This window comes from Pleurodeles waltl, chromosome 9, assembly GCF_031143425.1.
Source record: "Pleurodeles waltl isolate 20211129_DDA chromosome 9, aPleWal1.hap1.20221129, whole genome shotgun sequence".
NCBI classification, from domain to species: domain Eukaryota; kingdom Metazoa; phylum Chordata; class Amphibia; order Caudata; family Salamandridae; genus Pleurodeles; species Pleurodeles waltl.
Window position 1 is genome coordinate 292,483,496 of NC_090448.1, and position 22,230 is coordinate 292,505,725.

General features: G+C 45.7%; 1 protein-coding gene across 1 annotated transcript in view; it reads left to right on the forward strand.

The window, feature by feature from the left end:
• Positions 1-20,957, forward strand: part of CYB561D2 (cytochrome b561 family member D2) — a 45,212-nt gene extending 24,255 nt beyond the window's left edge. The window contains exons 2-4 of the mRNA XM_069206757.1: positions 12,881-13,085; positions 15,124-15,161; positions 18,833-20,957. Coding sequence (XP_069062858.1) covers positions 12,959-13,085; positions 15,124-15,161; positions 18,833-19,333 — 666 coding nt within the window. The 5' untranslated portion in view covers positions 12,881-12,958 and the 3' untranslated portion in view covers positions 19,334-20,957. The remainder of the gene's footprint in view (positions 1-12,880; positions 13,086-15,123; positions 15,162-18,832) is intronic.
• Positions 20,958-22,230: the final 1,273 nt, after the last annotated feature.

The window sequence follows — 22,230 nt, forward strand, 5'->3', positions numbered from 1 at the left end:
ATCTCCACTGATTTTGATGCTAAGTCATTTATAGCAAAGTTTCCCAGAGTATTTGCAGACAAAGTGGGCACAGTGAAGGGCTTCGAACATTGTATTAGAGTCAAAGATGGTGCTATTCCCATTTCACATAAAGTCAGACCTGTTCCTATCTCAGTAAGGGAACAATTGAAGGATTTACTGGACAAATTAGTTAAAGATCGCATCATAGCTCCCACAAATTCATCAGAATGGGTTTCCCCGGTTGTACTTACTAAGAAAAGGAATGGTGAGTTGAGATTATGTGTGGACCTCAGGTCTTTAAATAAGAATATTATTGTAGATTGTCATCCTCTTCCACACATACAAGAGTTAATTTCTAGTTTAGGTACCTCGAAGATTTTTTCCACAATTGATTTGCGTTCTGCATATCATCAAATTGCCCTTAGCGAGTGTTCTCAAGAACTCACCACGTTTGTAACTCCTTTTGGTGCTTTCAAGTATCTTAGATTGCCCTTTGGTCAGCGTCCGCAGCGAGTGTATTCCAGAAAACGACAGATTCGCTATTTGGTCATATAAAAAACGTGTGTGCTTGTCAGGATGACATCTTAATACACATTGAAAACATTGAAGAACATAGAATTCTACTTGACACAATGTTTTCTATTCTTGAGAATTGCGGGATGACCATTAAAGGTGAGAAATTTAAATTTATGGTGAAAAGTGTAGAATATTTAGGACATACTATTTCTGCGGAAGGCATTAGCCCAAACAGGGGAATTTAGAACCTATTAAGGACGCTCCCTCTCCCACTAACAAGGATGAACTCGGCTCATTCCTCGGTTTGTGTGAGTATTACTCACGATTTGTTGATGGATATGCCATGATAGTACAACCTCTCAGGTCTTTGTTGAAAAAGGGAAGTAAATTCATCTGGGATGAGCAAGCCAGTGGTGCGTTTGCTTCCATTAAGCATATTGTTTTGTCTGCTCCAGCTTTAAAATCTTTTATACCTTCAGCGAACTCTTTCATTACAGTAGATGCCAGTTTGAAAGGTTTAGGAGCAGTATTTGGCCAATGGGTTAATGGTCAAGAACACACGGTTGCTTTTGCATCCAGGGCTCTTTCTGAGGCTGAGAGCAATTATAGCAATATTGAAAGAGAGGCTCTAACTTGTGCCTGGGTGGTGCATAAATTAAAAACATACATTTGGGGTACTTGTTATACTTTATATACTGATCACAAACCCCTTGTCTTTCTTGTGGATGGGAATGGGCTTGGGAAAGCTTCTGCCAGACTCGTAAGATTACTTTCAAAGCTACAAGAATACAATTTAGATGTTAGGTATTTATCTGGTGGAAAGAATGTTAGAGCCGATTGTCTTTCACGTTTACCTCTGCCGCTTTCTCACTCGAATTCCGTTGATGAGGACACTGGACATTGTTTCAGCATCTGACGGTTTATTTACTGAGCAAGAATGGTACTCAGCAATGTCTAATGATTCCCTTTTGTCGGAAGTAATTCATCATATCAAGTATGGTTGGCCCAATCGAAAGAAGTATGGAAGTGAACTAAACACTTTTTGTCAGCTGGCTGCTGAACTTTCTTGCAAAAATTGGATATGCATGAGAGGTTCTGTTTGTGTCCCTCCGAGTGACTTGAGACCCAGATTGATAAAAGCAGCACATGAAGGTCATCTTGGCATTTCAGCCACTTGCAGGAGGTTTAAAGAGAAGTATTGGCGGCCTAGTCTTGGTAAGCATGTAACTGACTTTATTGATAAATGTACCTACTGCGTGGTGTCTGATAAGCACTGGATGTGTCATACTAAGCCCCTGCATAACATTCCTCTTCCCAATAAAGCTTGGGAAAATTTAGCGATGGACTTCTCAGGTCCTTTTTATTTGTTACCCAAGGACATGAGGTACTTAATTGTTACTATAGACTATTATTCCAAATGGATATACTATGAGTTTGTTGAACATGCTGACACAGATTCAGTGATTATGTTCATGTCTCGAGTCTTCAATCTTGAGGGTGCTCCCTCTGTCATTGTCACTGATAACTGTGTGCATTTTACATCTGCCAAAATGGAGAACTTTATGAAAAAGTTTAACATTAGACATTCACGTGTGGCCTTGCATAGTGCAGCCTCCAATGGTCTAGTTGAAAGGGCTAATCGCTTTCTGAAAGAAGGCATTCAAACGGCTATAGCAACCAACTCTGATGTGACGGAATTTTTGAAAGAGAAAGTCTGGGCATATTTGAATACCCCTCACTCTACTACTGGCTTTTCTCCTTTTGTTCTTCTTAGAGGTAGAGAATCCAGATCTCAGTTAGTGCCAGCCTGGATGACCTCCTTATGTAACAAGGATGTTAATGTGGAAGAGTTAAGACTTGGAGTTTGTGAGAAACAGAGGGTGCAGAAACATAACTATGATGTCAAGAAAAATGTGAAGGATGTTAAGCTAAATGTGAATGATTGGGTTTTAATAAAAAAAAACCATAAAATATGCAAAGGAGAATCAAAGTTTTCTCTCCCGGTTAAAATTATCAAAGTTACCAAGACTTCTGTATGATAGAGGGTAAGGGGTGGTGGAACAGAAACTGTGTAGTTCCTATATCTTTACCACAAACAAAGATTTTCCGAAGTGTATATGCAGGGAGGGAAGATGATGCCAGTTTGGATAGCACATTCATCGATGGTTCGAAGTTTAGTCAGACGGAGAACAGTGGAACTAGTCATGAAGATCGTAGTCATGAAGATGGTGGAGTTTCTACTCATATGGAGAACTCTCGTTATGATTATGATGGACTGAATACCACTTCAACATCGTTAGCTGCGGAACCTGTGTACACGCGCAGCCACAGATTTGTCAAAGTTCCATCCAAGTTTAATGATTTCATATTAGGTTGAAATTTAGCTTCATTTGTTTTGTTTGTAAGGAAGATGATGTAGTATATATGTATTTTACTTATTTATTTTACTTTTACTATTCTTTAATTACATTGTGTTTATTCTTGTTATCCTTAAGTTCTTTCATCGTTAGTGAATTGGAACCCTGTGAGGTTCTAGAGCTTTGGGCACTCGGCTTGGCATTGGCACTGAGGTCTCCGTCCGGTGTGTACGTGCCTGTGCCTGCCGTGGACCCGTTAAATAAAACTACGTATTTCCTTTTCTCCTTGTGTACACATCTTGTTTAAGAAGAAGATACCTTTGAGACCTTCTTACAGCACTCAAAGTCTGATGTGAGTCTCAGCTGGTGTAGGGCGGTATTTTTGATGTGGAAAGAGAAGGCAGACAGATCACTGTCCCCGGCTAACCCCTATGTTGTTGCTTTCCCTGTGCTGCCTGGCCCGAGCCTTCTCTGCAGTTTACTGGAGTGAGGCGTCACTACTCTATGAAAGGCAGAGGCGGTGGTGTGCCCTGAGGCTGCCTCTAGCAGTGGGACATCAGACTGCACTGCTGTCGGGAGTGCACCCCCTGGCGACCCGTGCAGCGTGGCGACTGGAACTGCGGGCTAAGGAGTGCCTCGACCTGCATGTTACACCGACCCCCTTGGCAATGAGAGGAAAAAACAGCAACAGCGCTCACAGGGGAGGAAAAAAAAAATACTTGCAACTTAAAAGCAGGTTTCAGGGCTGCTGAAGGAATGTAAACTAAGCAGCCATGCTCCTCCCCCTTCCTTCCAGCGCCAGTGGGGAAAGAAGTCGACCTGAAGCGCAGCTTCCCTGAAGAGAGCACCGTGTAGATAAAATAAAAGCTGTGCGACATCCAAAATTATATAAACAATATTTGCGTAATTTAAACATGCCACAAAGGTTGCCTGCTCTTTAAGAATCTTTTAAAAAATATTTCATTAAAGCCATTTACCAATATAAGACACTACTGTAACCTCAAGTGAAAAGCTAAAGCTCTGATATGAAGACGTCCCTTACTAAGAGTGCTAAAATTGTCTTATTAGAGTCTGAACAAAATTCTCATATCTACTCCCATATCCAGCAACTTCATTGTGGAGGATGCTACATTTTTGCTACAAACATTAAAGAAGAATCCCCTTCTATTACATGAACTTCAGAAAAACTTAGAAGCAAAAATGATGCTTACTGGACAAACTGTAATTTTTTTATGTTAAGACTAGCTGAGTGAATAAAAAATGCAATTGAACAGTAACGAAATCAGTCTGTTGTATTTATGAGCTGGAGTGTACGTAAGGGGTTTGTGATCTATTGTGGGACTCCCTGTGTAGAAATGAATTGGTGGTCACTTGTTCTCTTTGGAGCGCATGAGTTTCTGCAGAAAGGAACTGTACTGTTGACAACACCAGGGAAGCGTGTTCCTGTATTAACCTAATCACTACCAAAATGTATTTTAGGTGATTACTTTTAAACACTTGTCTGACTTGACATGCCAATAAAGTGCGTTGTAGGGTGTTACCTGACCTCAGAAATCGCGTCACAATCGGAAGTGTCCACTGACTGAGAATTAAAATGAAACTCTTCGGTGAAAAACTGTGTTTTGCGCCAATACTTTGCGGGTAGGGTGAGCATGACAAACGTACGGTCTGAATACCTTTAAAACAGGCTGCATCGTAGAACCTCGCCAGTAGTTACCCAGTGAAGAAAAAAGGAGGCTGGATCTACAGACTTTCAAAAAGCTTCTGTATCACTGAACTTATTATTGGCCAATTAGATATGTCACTTTCCTCACTCAGATAATGATGGATGGGCAGGATTCAATCCTTTGTACCAGCCAGCAAGTGCTTTATACTGTAGATAGATTTCTACCCATGTGCTATCTATTTGCGATACCTGACAAAATAAGTCGGTTTCAGGCACCACCACCTGCTCACAATACTGGGTGCATGGAATTTGCAGGTAGGTTATAACCAAAAAAACCACCAATCTGAAGAAGTCACAGTATCCTGGACATCGTGGTATTTTTACTTAAAGGAGCCTCTGCCAGAAAGGGAGGCTTTGCAATGCGGAAATACCTGAGAAAACTGTTTTCGCCTCTCCCTCATTGCCTCCCGCTAATGATGACACCACAAACTTCCCTGTATCTATCCAGAGCAGTGCTCACTCTTGATATCAATCCAGGTAGTAATCATAGATAAGCCTTCGGAGGCACCAAACTCTTTTCACCCTAAAAAGCACGTGGCTCAGTGAGCCAGTGGTTAAAACAGACGTCCACGGAGAGGCAGGGTATTTGCTTGCACTTAAAATGGGCTCTGAGACCTCTCCAACATAGGTAGTCAAATGTTCAACACACCTATTCTAGAGTGCATAAAGGCCAAAAGAAAGTCCACTGAAGATCACCACTAGGAAAACAGTTGTGTTTACATAGGTAGAAAATATTGGCCAACATGAAGGGGAAACTGATGACCTACTTTCCTTTTTTTTTTTTTTTTTTTTTTTTTTTTTTTTAATAAAGAGTTTTTATTGGTTTTGCAATTGAATAAAATAGTACAAAACAAGCCAAACAATTTAATACAAAAATAACAAGGCGCCAACGGGCACCAAACAGTGGTCAAATCCAATGCCCCGGTCAACACCCTAAATGAATAGATTGTACAAGTTGATATCGACGTATCACGTGTGTGTGTGCCCCATTTCCACCAGAGGAAATAGAGGAGGAATGTGTGTGGATTATACCTCCCATTGTGTCGGTCAGCGGCATCAGGGGTTAAATTGTCATGCCATCCCACCTCCCCCAGATCTTGTGGTATTTATTCGGGCACCCTCTAGCCTCATATACGAGCTTCTCACATTGGGCAGACCAATCCATCCCTCTCTTCCATTTGGTCAGGGCCGGTGCCTTATTGGCTTTCCAGTCTGCCACGATATCTCTTTTAGCCACTAGACATGCCACCCCCAGCAAGGTTCGCTCTGCTCTGCGTAATCCCGAATCCCCCATAACTCCTAGTAGGGATATCAATGGTGTCAGCTCCATGTCCACTTGCAGGGTCAAGGAGATCTCTCGCGAGATCATCTTCCAATAAGTATTAATAGTCGAGCATGACCACACCATGTGAAGAAAGTCAGCGTCTGGGCTCATACATCGGGGGCAGTCAGCTGTAGGCCGGAGCCCCGCCTTGTGCATTTTGGAGGGTGTAAGGTAGGCAGTATGGAGGTAGTAAGTCTGTATTAGTCGGAGACGTGTCGCCATGGTCAGGGTGTGGGGAGCTGCCAATGCCTCAGTCCAGTCCTCCTCTTCCACTGGGCCCACCCATCCCTCCCATTTCCGACGAAGTTCCTCCAGGGAGCAGGCAGTGGAAGTGATTAATGTGCGATATACCTGGGAAACGCCTCCCCTACCCAGATTCCCCATCAGGGCCCTCCTCTCCATTGGACTGCTTACGGGTATGTTGTCCCCTGTTTGGACCTGCGTCAGAAGTGCATGCCGTACTTGGAGATATTTGTGGAATTGTGTCTTATTTAATGCAAAGGTATCTTGGAGATCCTCGAAGGAGCGCATATGCGTGCCCTCCCATACATCACCCAGTGTGGAGATGCCTATATTATCCCATTTCTGGAAACCCTCAAGACCCGCCACCTCTCCCAAGCATGTCCCATGCCACAGTGGGGTCTGCTGAGTAGGGCGCCCCCACCATCCTGAAATCTTTTGAGCCGTCCGCCATCCCTTCAGCACCACCCCTGTCACCCCAGGGGTCCCCCGTGTGATCGGACCGCCATACAGGGCGTCAAAGGTCTTGGGGTAGCTCAGTGTCTGAAGTTCCAGTCGGTACGCCGGGTCTGTCCATCCCCCTCCCAACCAATCGTTGATCACAAGTAGTTGCATCGCCAAGTGGTAGTAAAGGACATTAGACATTCCTAGGCCCCCTTCGTAGACATCTCTCTGGCAAGTTTTAAGCGCTAGCCGGGGACGGGTACCACTCCACAGAAATTGGTGTGCTAGCGAGTCCATTTCTCTAAACCATTTCATGGGGATGGGGTTTGGATAATTTTGGAGAAGGTAGAGAAGCCTGGGAAGGACCATCATCTTATAGAGTGCGATTCTGCCAAGCAGGTTAAGGGGGAGGTCCTTCCACCGTTGAAGATTGTCTTTGATTCTTCTGGTTAAAGGCGTGACATTGAGCTCCCATGTTAATTCCGGGAGCGTTGCGACATGCACCCCCAGGTATTTAAAGCTATTCCTCCGCACTGGTATACTTTGTTGCCAGTCTATACAGTCTCTAGACTGATGGAGCGGAACCAACAGGGATTTTTTGGGGTTTAGGGCGAGACCCGAGGCCTCCGAGAAGATGTCTAGAATTTGCATGATACGGGGGCCGCTCCTGGCCGGGTTAGCTATGTATAGTAGGACATCGTCCGCATATAATGCCACTCGGTCTTCAGGACACGCGGGCCAAGACCAGCCCTCCATCAGAGGGTCCTCTCGAAATAACTTCGCCAGGGGTTCTATTATTAATGCAAAGAGTAAGGGGGATAGCGGGCATCCTTGTCGAGTGCCACGGCCAATCGGGAACACACCCGAGACCACTCCGTTTACCTGGACCTGAGCCGTTGGATTAGAGTGCAGCAGTCCCACAAGGCCTCGGAACCTGGGTCCAAGTCCTTTTTTTTTTTTAATACTTGTTCAAGATAGGACCAATCCACTGTATCAAAGGCCTTCTCAAAATCAAGTAAGAGCAGCGCCAGAGGGGTGTGTGACAGGATTTTATGGTGTGCCAAGGCGAGATGTAATCGCCTGATGCAGTGCCTGGTGCTCCGCGCAGGCATGAAGCCGCATTGGTCAGGGTGCACCAAGGCGGGCATTGCCTCTTTTAATCTAGTGGCGAGGATTGACGCTAACACCTTGATCTCAGTGTTGAGGAGGGAGATCGGCCGGTAAGCCGAGCAGTATGGCGATGGGGGTTGAGTCTTTGGGGGTTGAGTCTTTGGGATTACTACTATTGTAGCTAGGTCCACTCCTGAAGGGAAGTGACCTTTTTCCTCAGCTTCTTTATACATCTCAAGTAAGTGCGGGGCCAAAGTGTCACTACATTTCCTATACAGTTCCGCAGGAAACCCATCTGGTCCTGGCGTCTTGCCTGAGGCCAGACTGGCTATCGCATTCGTTATTTCTGTGAGATCAAGTGCCTCGTCTAGCCTGTCTTTGGTCGCCTGAGAAACTCTGGCGAGTGTTATGTCGTTCAAGAGGGGAGAAGCTTTTTCAACCGCAGGCCGGGGGTGCTCTGCATACAGGCGTGCATAGTAGGAAGCAAAGCTCTGAGCAATCTCGATGGGTGTATTAAGAAGGATACCTGCCTCATCTCTAATTTCGGGAATGATTCTGTTAGCTAAGGGCCGGGTGGCCAACCAGTGCAAGAGCTTCCCATTTTTGTCTCCCCATCCATATATTCGGGCAGACGATGCCCTCCACATATGCTTCGCTGACTCAAGTGCTAAGTGTTTGATTTCTTCTCGGACCCTGGTGAGCTGCCTCAATGCGGAGACTTCGGATAAGGTCGTTTGCTGGCGTTCCAGTTTTAACGCTTCAGCTTCTAGCTCGGACATTCGTGAGTCACGGGTGCGCTCCTGTGCGCGCAGGAGGCACTTCGCATGTCCTCTTAAGGTAGCCTAGTAGGCAGCCCATATTGTGCCTGACGACTGGACCGTTCCCGCGTTCTGTTCAAAGTACTGCGTGAGACGATCCCTAATCTCGAGGGTATAGTCATCATCCTGTAAGAGCCATGCGTTTAGGCGCCATACCGGACGTTTAGTGAGATCTACTCCACCTAGCCGAATTCGCACCGGTGCGTGGTCCGACACCCCTCGAGGCAGAATCTCTGCCCCCGTGACACCGGTGAAGTCCATGGCCGGCATAAATACTAGGTCAATTCTAGAGTGTGTCCGGTGGGCAGCAGACGTGTGCGTATATTGACGCACCATAGGGTGCCAGGTTCTCCATACTTCACATAGGCCAAGGCTGTCGGCCCATCCCTTGAGGCCTGCGGCTCGGGTAGACCTGCCCGCAGTGACATCTCCCGACACATCTAATCTAGGGTCTAGAACCGCATTAAAGTCCCCTCCTACTATTGTGGTTCCTTGGGGGAGTCCCGCTACCACCTGTCGAAGGGAAAGTAGAAAGGCGTCAAATCCCGCTGGGGGGGCATACACGCACACAAGATTCAGTGTCACCCCACGAAGTAACCCTGAGACTATAACAAATCTGCCTTGCGGATCGGATCTCGTAAATGTAACCACCATTGGTAGTGAGCGGTGGAGCAGGATAGCTACCCCCCCTGGATCCCCTAGAGAATCCTGCGTGGTAGACCCTATCAAATCCTCCTCGAGCCAGCATAGGGCATTTAGTTCCGATAAGGTGGGTTTCCTGCAGTAGGGCTGCCAAGGGGGAATATCTACGGAGAGTGTTAATTACTGCGGATCTTTTGATCTTATCTAGCAGCCCGTTCACATTCCATGAGATGATTTGTGTCAATGGGGACCAGGCGTGAGTCGCGTAGGAGTCTTACGGTGTTGGGTGTCAGTCAGTGGACAAAGGAATGACCAGTTAAAACTTAACAATGCAATACTCAAAGTATACCTATCTAACCCTAACTTACCCTTCTTCCCCCAAAACCACCCCCCTCCCCATACTCCCACCCAGGAAGCATCTGTCGCCCTAACAATCAACCAGAACAAAACAGCCATATAGGCTGCCATAGGAGTGGAGTGGTGGACCCCTCCATTAGGTCGGATCATTTACAACTAATCACGAAAAGTCATGCCATACTTTACAAGTCTTAAGGAAAGCCCATATTCCCGATGCAGCCCTTCACTGATTTCCTCGAGATGGACCGGGCCCTTCGGCCCCCCCCCCACACACGCTCCGTTCGGGGCTTCGTGCAGCATGTCAGCCAAGCGCCGGGGATTGACTCAGGCGGTCATCGTCTCCAGTCTGCGTCTGAATCCGCCCCTCTGGAGACCCAACAGGCAACCCCTCTCTCCGTGAGCCCGTCTCTCCCACCGTCTCCTCACCCATGGGAGCGTCCGGATTTCCTCGTCTTCCTCTCCGAGACCTAGTGCGCTTACGGCCCCTCCGTGGCCCCCCAGCGGGGGGGGATCCGCCCTGGAGGGCTCCCCTCTCCCCGCCGCGGACCCCCTTCGAGCCCCAACGCCCTCCTCAGTTAGCCAATCCCATGCCTCCTCCGGGGAGTCGAAGAAGTACGCCTTGCCCGCCATAATGACTTTAAGTCTCGCTGGAAAGAGGAGCATATACGAAAGTTGCATCGCCCTAAGTTTTTGTTTAACTTGCTCATATGAGCGGCGACGGGTCTGGACCTCCCTGGTGTAGTCCGGGAATACTAGGATTTTGTGGTTTTCCCACTGGAGATTTTCGGAGCGCCTAGCCTCTTTAAGGATATTGTCACGGTCTCTAAAGTTGAGGATTCGGGCAATCATCGGGCGTTTTGGACCGCCCGGAGGGGGGCGCGGGGCAAGGGCCCTGTGAGCACGTTCCACTGCAAACCAGGGTGAAAGAGTTTGGTCTGGCATCCAATTTTTGATCCACCGCTCTAAGAATTCTGTGGCTTTGTCTTCCTCCGAGCCTTCCGGGAATCCTACAAAACGTAGGTTGTTTCGTCTCGATCGGTTTTCTGCATCTTCCGCCCGGCGGTGTAGTTCGGATGTTCGCGTCTGTAACTGGGCCACCTTGGTCCTAAGGTCTGCTATTTCGTCCTCATTGTGGGAGACTCGGCCCTCCACGTCAGTGATACGATTTACCGCGTTTCTGAGGTCCTGCCTGATGAGGCCCATGTCCTCGCGCACCTCCCCGATTTTAGTCTCCACAGCTGTTTGCGATGATTGAATTGCCAGGAGAATGGCATTTACTCCGTCCGGTGCCAGGCCCCCCGCTGCTGTCTCTCCGTCTCCTCTAGGGCCTGTTGGAGTTGTAAATTGATCAATCTTTTGCTGAGAGGGCGGGGGATGTTTATTCGCTCTATCCTTCCCCATTTTGTCTTGGAGTGAGGGGATGGAGTGTCTAGTTCGAATTATGCAGCTCTTCTGCCCAAATTCTACACCCTAGACGCATCCACAGGGAAGGTCCCGAAGGAGGACCATCGGCAGGGTCTCATCAGGGCGCATCAATGATAGATGTCGCAGTCCCCTCCCCGGGGCTTGGTGGCCTCCGGTCAGCCACGTGTTGCTGGTCTGCCAAGTGTCTGGTTTCTCTCCGTTCCAGGAGACTTCAACACGTCTTCAGTGGGTTCCCATCACCAGGGTCTGTTGGCGTGTTTTATCAATGTTATGGCCGTGGGTTGGGAACAGGTCCCCGGGGAGTCTCTTTACTTTGAGGAATGGAAATCGCGGGGGCACAACACTGTTGCCCAAATCTGCTGCGCCCTTTTTGAGTTTCCAATGCAATGTTTATTCTTTCCTTCTTCTTAGGAGGGGGCAGCCCCGCTCCTGGGCGGCCGGACCCAGGGGCCGAGGGTCACCCACCCCACCTCGGCCGCCACGGGGCAACGGACAGGAGAGCGGCCGCACCGCACAGCCGCGTCTTATTCGGCTCAAGCGAGGCAGCCCCCACCGTGTGGCTCACCTCTTTAGCGCCAGCATCGATGCGATCATATCGCCAGGGCGGGGTACATCAATTTGGCCGCGTCGCCTCTTCTCTTGCGGGGGGCTCCAAATTTAAACGGCTCGCTCGCCCGCAGCAGCTTTATTTGCGGTCAGGCCCCCGTCCTGGGGCCCGGCAGCGCAGGTCTGAGTCAGACAGGGGAGTCCCGGTCCCAGGGCTCACCCTCTGCAGGTTCCCCTCTGCTCTCCGAACCCGGCGCCACGGAGTCCGAGTCTCCGAGGGCCAACAAGGGACGCCGGCCGCGTCGCTCCACCATCCGCCGGGGGCCCCAGGTCACAGTCCGCTCCAGGCACTTGAGCGCTGCGCACGGCACTCACTCCGGTGGCAGCCCCGTCAGCGGGCGGGCCCCGGGCTCGTCGAGACGCCGTCAGCCCGGCCGCCATCTTGGGAGACCTATCGATCCGGTCGCGACCAGCACTCACGGCTCGGGCCGCGCTGACACCGGTGCCGGAGGTCTCATCAATGTCTGGGAGCTAGCGGGAACAAGTAGGGCAGCATAGTAAATTTCCCTGGTGGCAGCTTCTTAGGGCGGATGACGGATGACGGAGGGGTCCAGAGCACTCTCAGAGTGCGACCGCCATCTTGACGCCCGAAGCCACGCCTGACCTACTTTTCACCCACCTATTAACTGCAGTGTCTGTCATGGGGAGGATATGCCACACAGGATGGATCATCACAGAGGCAAACTCTCCATGTCAATTGAGGGGGAGGGGTTTTATTGGTTTATTTACCCCATTAGATTTGGGTGTTCGAACGACGGAGGGTGATGTAAATCGAAAGGTTCCACAGTCTCAAGATAAACTGTTTTTTCATTGACACTGTCCCAACTTAGCTGTGTTTTACTTTAGCTCTAACTCACACAAACCGTTTCTAAATGAAAAGGAGAGCAAACTGTGTACTATGCATAGTCAAATAACCAGCACCAGCACTAGATATTGGAGGCTCATCCGTTTTCGTTAAAGGGCACCCAAATGGAAAAAAGTGCTAAAGTACCATAGCAGTGGCTTAAAGGGGTCATAGAAATGGTTTAAAAATGATGGACACATTTCAGTGACCTGGCGGATCACATTATGACTTGTATCTACATGACGTAATCTTAGTCTCACAAATTCTGCAGTCTGGAAGTATTTTACGAGTTTCTATTGGCGGGAGATGCTGCTGAAAAGGGTATGCTTCTCTTATAGATGACAGAATTCCAGGTTGGAGACCAACCATTCACCCCCAAATCGAAGAATTTCGTGACTTCACATGATTATTTTCCTTCTTTACCAGCTGTACTTGTTAGGTACTTTACTCAATATCCACCTTGCTTTACAGAGGCCCAGGGACACTGACAAAGGACATAGCAAAATCACATTCAGAGAAGCAGTCGAAAAGGGACGGGGTGATCCAATCATGGCTCTCAGCATTGAGACAGAGACCTGGCCCTACCGGTACCTGCGAGCCCTCTCTGGAGTGGCTGCACACTTCTCAGCTCTTGCCCTAACCATCTCCGTGGGTGTGGTGGCCAGGCCAGGATCAAGTGAGTATAGAAGCAGCATGACTCCGTTTAATAACATTTATTGTTGCATTTGTTTTAAATTCTAGATAGGTTATTTAATATCATTTATTGTTACATTGTTTCTTAAATTCAAAATAAGTTATTTCTTATTTTATAATTAAATAAGAGTATGTATATTTTTACATTTTTTTAAACGTTCATTTATAGGTAGTTATGTTTTTGCCTTTTTTAAATAATTTAATTTGACATGATTTCCTTTGGGGTTTAACTGAAAGTCCCTACCTCCGTTATTTTCTGTGTGAATGGACTTACCAGTGGTTCTCCATTTGTAGTGCTGGATTTACTACAAAAGTGTAAGTTACTGCAAAAGTGCAGTTTGAGAATACTAAAAAGTAGTAAGCTTACTTAAAATTGTAAACTCACACAGAAGTGCAGTTTGTGAATCAGGCCCCATGTGTGATGTTTCAGCCGTAGATTTATTTTTAACTCTGGTTGCTAAGTCACAGTCCAGCTCTAGGTTCTAAAATAAGAGGGGTTATATACCAATGCTTGCGTGGACACGCATGTTCCACTGCACAATTTTTAACCTCTGCCCCAGCTTTTATAATGGTACAAAAATTGCTTATACATGCAGCGCCATGCGAGTGCCTGGTCAGAGTCTTAGCGAATAAAACCTGCAATGTCTAAATTTACTGCATGCACCATGATGACATTTGTAACTGATCATCAGGTTTGATGCTCAGCACTAGGGTTAATAACTAACTTTTATGTAGGATTACTGCTCAGTGTCACTACTTAGTAAGGTGTGCTATACTACACATCTCCTGTTTTGAGAAACCTGGAGCACTCGTACCTCATAAGCTTCCCTCCACAAATTAAAACGATAACTTGAAGATGTCTTCAATATGTACTCATTACTGTACATTAAGCATGTTACACTTGAGGTAAATTCCTTCTTGCACAAAGCAAACTGCTTTGGATTATGAAATGCTGTACTCTTGTCTCTTGCTGCTTGGTATTTTGTAAAGTTTTTTGGACAGAACGATCCTGACTTGGCAGGCTATTGAATTGTAGGGGAGTGAAAAGTTGCATACATTTTTCTTGTCAACGTACTGTATTTCAGAAAAATACGCCAAGAAATTCCCTTATGTCAGCCTTTATTTGCAAGTGTAACTTGATGTATGTTTCCCTCGTGAGCGAGACATTTGTGTGGAAATGCTATGCAAGGTATCCAGTCACACCCAGAACCCATGCAAAGAGAAACATTGTGCTTGTGCATAGCTGCAGGGAAAGAAAGAAACTATGAAAACTACGTAAGCTAATAATTGGGAGCTACTCGATATGTCACTAGCATAATAAAAACTTTGCCCAGCCCTGATTCTCTTAAGAGAGGATCTACAGAACCAGTCAGTGTAATCTAAACCCCAGTTTTTTCCCATAGCACAGACGCCTAGTAGTGCGTGTTCAGTTCCAAAGGGACTCCAACCTCTCCTGGTTCCAGAGAGAGCAACAGAATGGCTTCGGAGTGGAAGATGCTACCAGGAAATAGGGACTCAAAATCAATCCTTGTGGCAGATAATTATTGTTCAGCAATTGCATCACTTGTCCCTGAAACCTAGTTTTGGGATGAGACCAAGGATTTGATCATGAGAACCCCCATTATGATTTGTCCATTAATAAAAAAAAACCATCCTCCTCAGCTTTTTAGTACATTCAATATGATGATATTTCAATGTGCAAATGTTCCCTCCTCCACACTACTCTATTGCTTTTGCATGTAGGACAGACATATTTCTATCTAATAAATGCAGATAACTTTGGAGCCCAAGGTGAAAATCTCTCAAAATATTTGAGTATGCTCGTGAGCACAAAAAGTGCCAAAGTGGTCTACAAATTCGTTCAGGAGAGTAGTAGTGTAACTGGCAGTAGTGTTATTGGAATTCAAGACAGAATAAGTGTTGTTGCTTCAAAATTGAGGCTACGCAGCCACATATGAGGAGTCTGAACAGCAACTGATCTGGATATCACACTCATAATTGGTTGTTTTTATTTTTAACAGGTCTTTTCTCCTGGCATCCATTTCTGATGTCTATGGCCGTGAGTAAACAACATTATTGAGAAAATGACACTTAATCTGTCTGATCGAAATGAAAAACTGTACTTTTTCTGCCCTGATATCTGTTCTGTGTAGTGTAATAGAATCAATGACCTGCTCTTTGTGTCTGTCAAAAGTATTCACACGCTTATGTTTAGTTTTGAAATAAGCCTCTTTTTTTTCTTTGTATCAACAGCCGTTTGTCTGTCTCTGTAGTCTTATTGTCTTTGCCTTTCTATTTGAGTTTACTTTCACTCTTTATCTATTTGTCAATGTTTGGTTTCGGGAGGTGCTCTGTCTTTTGTACTTGTGATAGAGGAATGTGATTTAAATATTAAGGTTTTTTTTCACTTTGCATAGCTTTTTTAAAATTATGTATTATTAGTTTTGTTATAGGTGGCAAGGACCAACTAAGGTCATATGTGATATGCTATTTTAAGATTTATTTCCTCTCACGAGGACCTATATTTTCAAGTGTTAGAGGAAAACTGATTAACATTGCAATCTTATATGTGTTTTGTTTCTTGTATTTTTTTATTGTGTTGAAAAATGTTAAATATCAGCTCCTGAGTTGTCCAGGCATGAATTTGTCATTAGAAAGTAGAGTAGATGTTTCCTAAGCTTTTCCAAAGTTACGTTTTGGCTATCAATAGATTAATTTGCTGTTTAGTGCTGGTAAATTAAAGAGAATAATTTTCTACCATTTTCTGAAAAACTGTGTGATTACATAGGCCCAAGTTAATTTTAATCTGTGGCTGTTGTTGATTCTCTGAGAGCATCTCACAACCAGGTAGTGTTTAGGCATGCTCGGCAGAGTGTAATGCATGCATTTATTGGTGTGAGAAATTCAGAATGCAGTCTGTGAGCATCTGGGAACTAACCATGACCACTCTCTTGCCCCCCCCACCCGTCCCCCCACACATCACTCCACCAGGTCACCTCCTTACCCCATTCTAGGGAGACCTGACATTAGGGCAGAAGAAGTTCTACCTATGGGCGCAAGTCACCCTACACACCTCTGAGGTGGCACAGTGTCTCTCAGAGAGTGACAAGGATCCCATTTACTGTGACCTATCAGAAATGATGAATTCCACCCTCGGGGATCACCAGCTCACCCTCTCAGTGTATGTCCTAACTAAAGGAGACTAGGGCATGTTCTGACCTTTGTCTATAAACTCAGGACTATTGAAGCACAGGGGCTGGAAATGGGGTGCCCTGGACTACTGGCAAGCAGACCGCCCCCCCCCCTTTTATTCTAAGAAGGGGCTTGGGAACCCTACACCTCCACCTTACTCTGGGGCTTGTCTCTATCTCCCTGGACCTCTTCCTCACTCTGCTGGAGGAAACCTGATCTACTCTTCTTGGGGTGACTCCCAGGTACCTTTATAGAAACTCTAGTACTAATCCAGAGGTCTTCCTTATTTGAAAGCTCCCTGGGGTCAGTGTGCGTACTGTCAAACAGATGTTTGAGCACCCCTGTAAAGCAAGTACTGAGTATATACTCTTACGAAATTAGATTGTACAAACCACTAAAATCATTCACTTTGCTGCCCCCCTGGTTGTCCCTGAACCTGATGCATTATTTTCAGAGATTGACCCACACTTGGCGAGTACAATGACCTTCATAGGAGCATACATCACCTGATCACTCATCCCTAGTGTCAGAAGAGTGGCCCTCCCCGATGTGGGCATGTATTTCCACAAGCTTGCTCCCTAACCCTCCTCTGGGACCCTTCACCTTTTAAGGACTACCTCTTAGGCAGAAAACCATTTATCAGTTTCATCCCTCACAACATAGCTGTATGCATGCCTCCACCATTCCTGATGGATTTTGCTGTTTGCTTAGCTTTAAGGTCTAGCTCCTAAAGACTCTCTTTATGGGCCAATATAACTTTTCTTTCACCCAAGGCCCTTTCAGCATCCAGATCCTCCTTCTCCCGGGGCCAGCTTATTTTCCTCCAGGGCCCTGTTATCCCCAGCTTTCTCATTTGCCAAGCCTCTTTTTGCCTCCGCTTTCTCCCTTACCAAGGCTATGTCTGCCCGAGCCTTTCTATCCTCAGCAGCCCTCAGGGCAGCTGCCTCCTCCATTTTTCGTTTGGCCATCTTCAAACTGAACTCATTTTCTGCTTGCCTGCCCTCTAGCTCCTCTGGGGACATGTTGCAGGGAGAGATACTGCTGCCTGCTGTTGATCTAGCAGGGGACCTCACTCCTGTGGACCCTCCTTTCTTCTCTAAGGTCACAATTAGGGTGTTAACTGTAGCTGATGGGCCTCCTCCCAGCCCCTGGGGCTTTCTGAAGCTCCTGCTTTTTGTTTACAGGAAGCCACCTCTTCCTGCAGAAGCCTTTGAGCTTAGCTATAGTGTAGCTATCCATGTTATTGAGCTCAAACTCCATGCTTGCTGCAGGCAGAATCACAAATGCACAAAGTAAGGTATAACGGAAGTGAATTTGGAAAAAGGAAAAGTCAATGAGGGAGAATTAAAAAAAAAAAAAAAAAAAACGTTAAATTGGGTACCAAGTTATTTATACAGGATTTGAGTGTTACACAAAATCACTTAGTGGCCCTGCACAAATAAAAACACTGGTTCCTACCACTGACACCAATATGAGAAATTGGGATTTTGATTGAGGAGGTGAAAACCCTTCTCAAGGAACAACTTTGTCAGAGTTAACCATTTCTGAGCCGAACCCGAATAATCATCTGAACCCCAATGTTTTGATCACCCCAAAATTTACTGAAGTAATTCGTCTTTAGCGTCTTCACCTGATTTAGTGGTTAGAGACCACACTCCTCATCAGAATAACAAAATTTAACAGATTTAAACAGGAATACATATTGGAAGCATAAAAGACTGAGTCTTGCGCCAAAAATAGTGCAAAAAATTAACAGAAATATTTAAGTGTGGTGCAGGGAAAATATGCATAAAGTGTCATGAAGACCTTAATTACAAATGAATGGCAAACCATAGAACACATTAATCCCTGATTAACAAAACCTACGTAAGAATTCTATGTGTCAAACACTTCCTATAGAGAGTTCAAGTAAAACGGACATAGAAAAAATAAAGTCTCCAGTTAACAGGCGTCTCAAAGACAACTGTAAACAACACCAGAATCCCAAAAGGTACAGCCTAAAGAAACTAAGGGCCATATGTACGAAAGCTTTTTCCCATAGACACAGAATGGGTAAAATCCTTTGGTACATCTGGCCCAAAGACTTGAACAGCTGGAGTCCAAGAGGTTTATACACAGATCACACTTTCTAAAAATAGATTCTGCACATTCAGTTAGTAAAATCAGAATGCACATCAGAGCTCCCATTAATGCTAAATAAACCCTTGGAGTCAGAAGTGGCACAAGTGCTTCACTGTTTATTGCCATCGAATGCCTAAGTGAACAGAGCAAATATGGTGGTAATGATCTCAAAATCTTTTCTATTGTGGCCTTGCAGTATGGTCTCCCCGTCTCTGGATGAATTTTGCATGGTGTGTGTTATGGTGAGCGTGTGATCCATGATCATTGTTCTGTCTCTCGTTGTCGGTCTCTGCTGCCGATCAAGTGGACCTACTGCCGTCTCTGCATGTGACCCTTTGTTCTGATTTAACTTTGCGTGACTGCCTTGACTTGACCTAGTTGCATCAGACATTTAACTGCTGCCCTTTCTTCCCACAGTTCTCTTTCTTCATGACCGAAGCGCTATTGGTCTTCTCTCCAGAGAGCTCTGTGCTCCGCTCCTTCTCCCGCAAAGTTAAGGTCCGCCTCCATTGGGCTGCCCAGCTCAGCGCCCTTCTTCTTGCTGCTCTGGGATTGGCCATCATCAGTTACAACAAGTACCTCAATGACAAGCCGCACTTTGCCACCTGGCATGGTCTCCTGGGGCTGCTTACAGTTGTCTATGCTGCCTGTCAGAGTTTGGGAGGTGTCACGCTGCTCTACCCCAAGCTAATCACTCGCTGGAGCCTGTCAAAGCGGAAGATGTACCACGGAACATCAGGTCTGGTGGGGTACCTGCTGGGCTGTACCAGTCTTCTCCTGGGCATGTGCTCGCTCTGGTTCACTGCTGCGGTTACTGGGGTTTTTTGGTACCTGGCTGCCCTCTGCCCAATCGTCACTGGTTTAGTGGTCATGAACCAGGTCAGCAATGCATATCTCTACCGCAAAAGGAGTCAGTAATGAGAAAACAAGCAGGCAGTGTGCGCGCTCTGAGCCAAGGGCTATGAGACATTTTTAAGAAACGGTGACGTTGAAAGTGGGAAAGAAGGTCTGCACTTTCTGCACTTAAAGTGTTTTTAACTAGATCAAAATTCTTATTTTTCTACTTCATGATGACAGCTATGATGCTTTAAAAACCTATTTTTGATATTTTATATTCTGTGGAGATTTTGGTCCATCTCCAAGCCTCTGATACTCCTACAGTTCTCGCACTTCGCTCTCTCTATGGCCCACGTTGTTCCCTCACCCTTTCCTCTATGGATCCATACCTTCCTCTATTTCCTTTGAAAACCCCTTCTTCTGTACCTTCATCGTACAATGAGAAGAGACCTCTCGGACTACAGCCTAACAACATTCTAGAAGTGCTTCAAGGCTTTGTCTTTGACATATTCTTCCACCAGCACTACGACAGAGGCAGTATCCTTCTAGGCTGTACCCTTTGGAAAGCACGGTGTAGGACAAGGGTCTCTCTGCCACAGAAGTTTCCTCCTCAGGAATAGCTGTAGGTCTGCAATCCTTGCATCACCGACGTAAGCCTAATTTAATGACGTTGTCTTGGAACCTATATGGGATATTTCCAGGTCACAGCTCCAAAACAATAGTACGGGTTGCAGTGATAAATAGTATTCCTCCATACTTACACCTGTGTTCTGCATGAAGCATTATCCTATCCTTTCCTTTTTTTTTTTTTTTTTTTTGCATTCACACCAACATCAAGGTATTGTATGTAAATTCACAAGGAAACGGGTAGCAAGTGCTAACACTAGAGGTGGGCCTGTATAAAATAGATCAATTTTTAGTTTTCAAAATCATTAGTAACTACGCACAGATACAAAAAAATGAATTATTTGTAAATTCGCCATATGCATCCACGTCACCAAAGACACAATGCTCTGATCCTGGATTTTCATTTACCAACCTGCTTACATATCGGCTTAATTTTAGCTGATCCAATTGAATAATGCCTGACTACAATGATTTATGAAGGAGAGCCATCTGGTATCCTTAATTATGATGCTTCCGATTTTGGTCCTGATTGGATTTCGTATTTCATGATCATGAACTGATTTGTACTGGAAATGTATTGTTTTTCATCAGAAGATTCTCTCTAAATCAGACAACCAAATGCAGTGGTCCACGTGGAGTTCTCTATCCGGAATTCGTATGACATTTGACCTAATTATCTATTCTTGGTGATAAATGTGATGGTGGCACAGGGCACTGATGGTTGAACTGCCTTGTCAAAGTCCGCTACGGACTAGGAGTTGACTGCTGGAGACGATCTCATAATTTTGTGACGACTTTTCGGAAAAGTTATCATGCAAGTTCTTCTTATGTGGGGCTGCGCTGCCATCTTCTGGTCAGGCGTGGGCTTCACCTCTCCTTACCAATGAATGACAAAAAAAATCCAGAGAAGGTGGCTTTAAGCACAGTCTACACGCCTCATCCGTTCTCGCGATGTTTCAGGACGACCTACAATAGCAAATCTTCGACTGTTCTGTTTTCATACATATATTTTTAACGAACCGAATCAGTGCAATCCGTCCACAATGTCTCACAAATAAAAAAAAAATGCTTTTAATAACTGCAAGCGCTTGATGTTTCTTTTGCCGTCGTTCTTCTTTTGAAGGTGCAGAGTTGTTTTTGTGAATGTGCCAGTGAATGCACCGGTCAATAATATGTTATCGAATAGTAGTATTTGGATATTTACCCGTGCCCTTTGCCGCAGCATGTAGGTGCATTCACGCAAACACATTTTATCCGTTTTTTGTCTGAGTTTCATGTATCTATGTTCAAGACACTCAGCTGCCAAAATTTCAGATTGCTTTATGTGTGAGATTTCCATGGATGGAATGTTCGTAGCAGTGCCATTTCATTGCCAAATGTGTGGCATTTCGAGTGACGTTTTATCGCGTGCATACGTGCCAAGTTTTCTAGGGAGCATAATGTAACATTCCTATATTTTCAGTGTGCCTTTCTGTGACAGTGGCCTGTCTCAAATGTGACACTTTTCAAGCTATTTAAAAAGAAAAGTGGCGCAATGCGAAGATTTCCAGTCCCGTTTATCTGTCTGTAATGGTAGACATCATGTGTATGATTTCATTCACTGACGTTCAGTACGTCCATCAGTTGTACCAAGGAGGGGACATGAAAGGAAAACAAATGTGTGTTACTACATGTCATGCCGACCTACAGTGTCGTGGCAATAGTGCCATGGACCCTGGTTTTAAGCATGTAAATGCCCTCTGCCCGTTTGAAGGGTGCCTAGTAAAATGCAGCCATAACTGGAGTTCATTTGGCCTCTAATGCCCCTGGGCCACAGTATAACTGCACATGCTGCATTATAGATAACTGCACCCTTGCTGACTGCAATGCAGGGAATACTTCTTTCTTCAAGTCCTCTGCATTGCAGGCATCACTTGGGGACAGCAAAATGAAAGGTGTGCTGCAAAATCCTCCTAAGCAGTAACCCCTGCTTACTTTTGCAGACTTGAAAGAGATAGACCCTTGCGTTCGATGGACGTGTGCTCCTCCCCCACAGTCTGTCCCGGCTGGGTGCAGTGATCTCTGCCTGCAATGCATTTGGAATGCAGATGGCACACAAGGACATCTGTGTCCACTCCTGGTCTTGGGTGTAAAGTGGCTGTTACATTTTTACGTCATTTAATCTATGTTTGCTCTGCATTTTGGTTATTGTAAACCTGAATTTCCTGTAATAAAAACATGACTGCAAGTTACAGAATACAAAGAAAAAAGTACAAACCAGGACAGGTGATCCACTCACACGCCACACCTAGGGAATGTGAAAGCTGGAGTGCTAGAGAGCTGGACCCAAGGTTGACCTTTCCTTAGTTAGC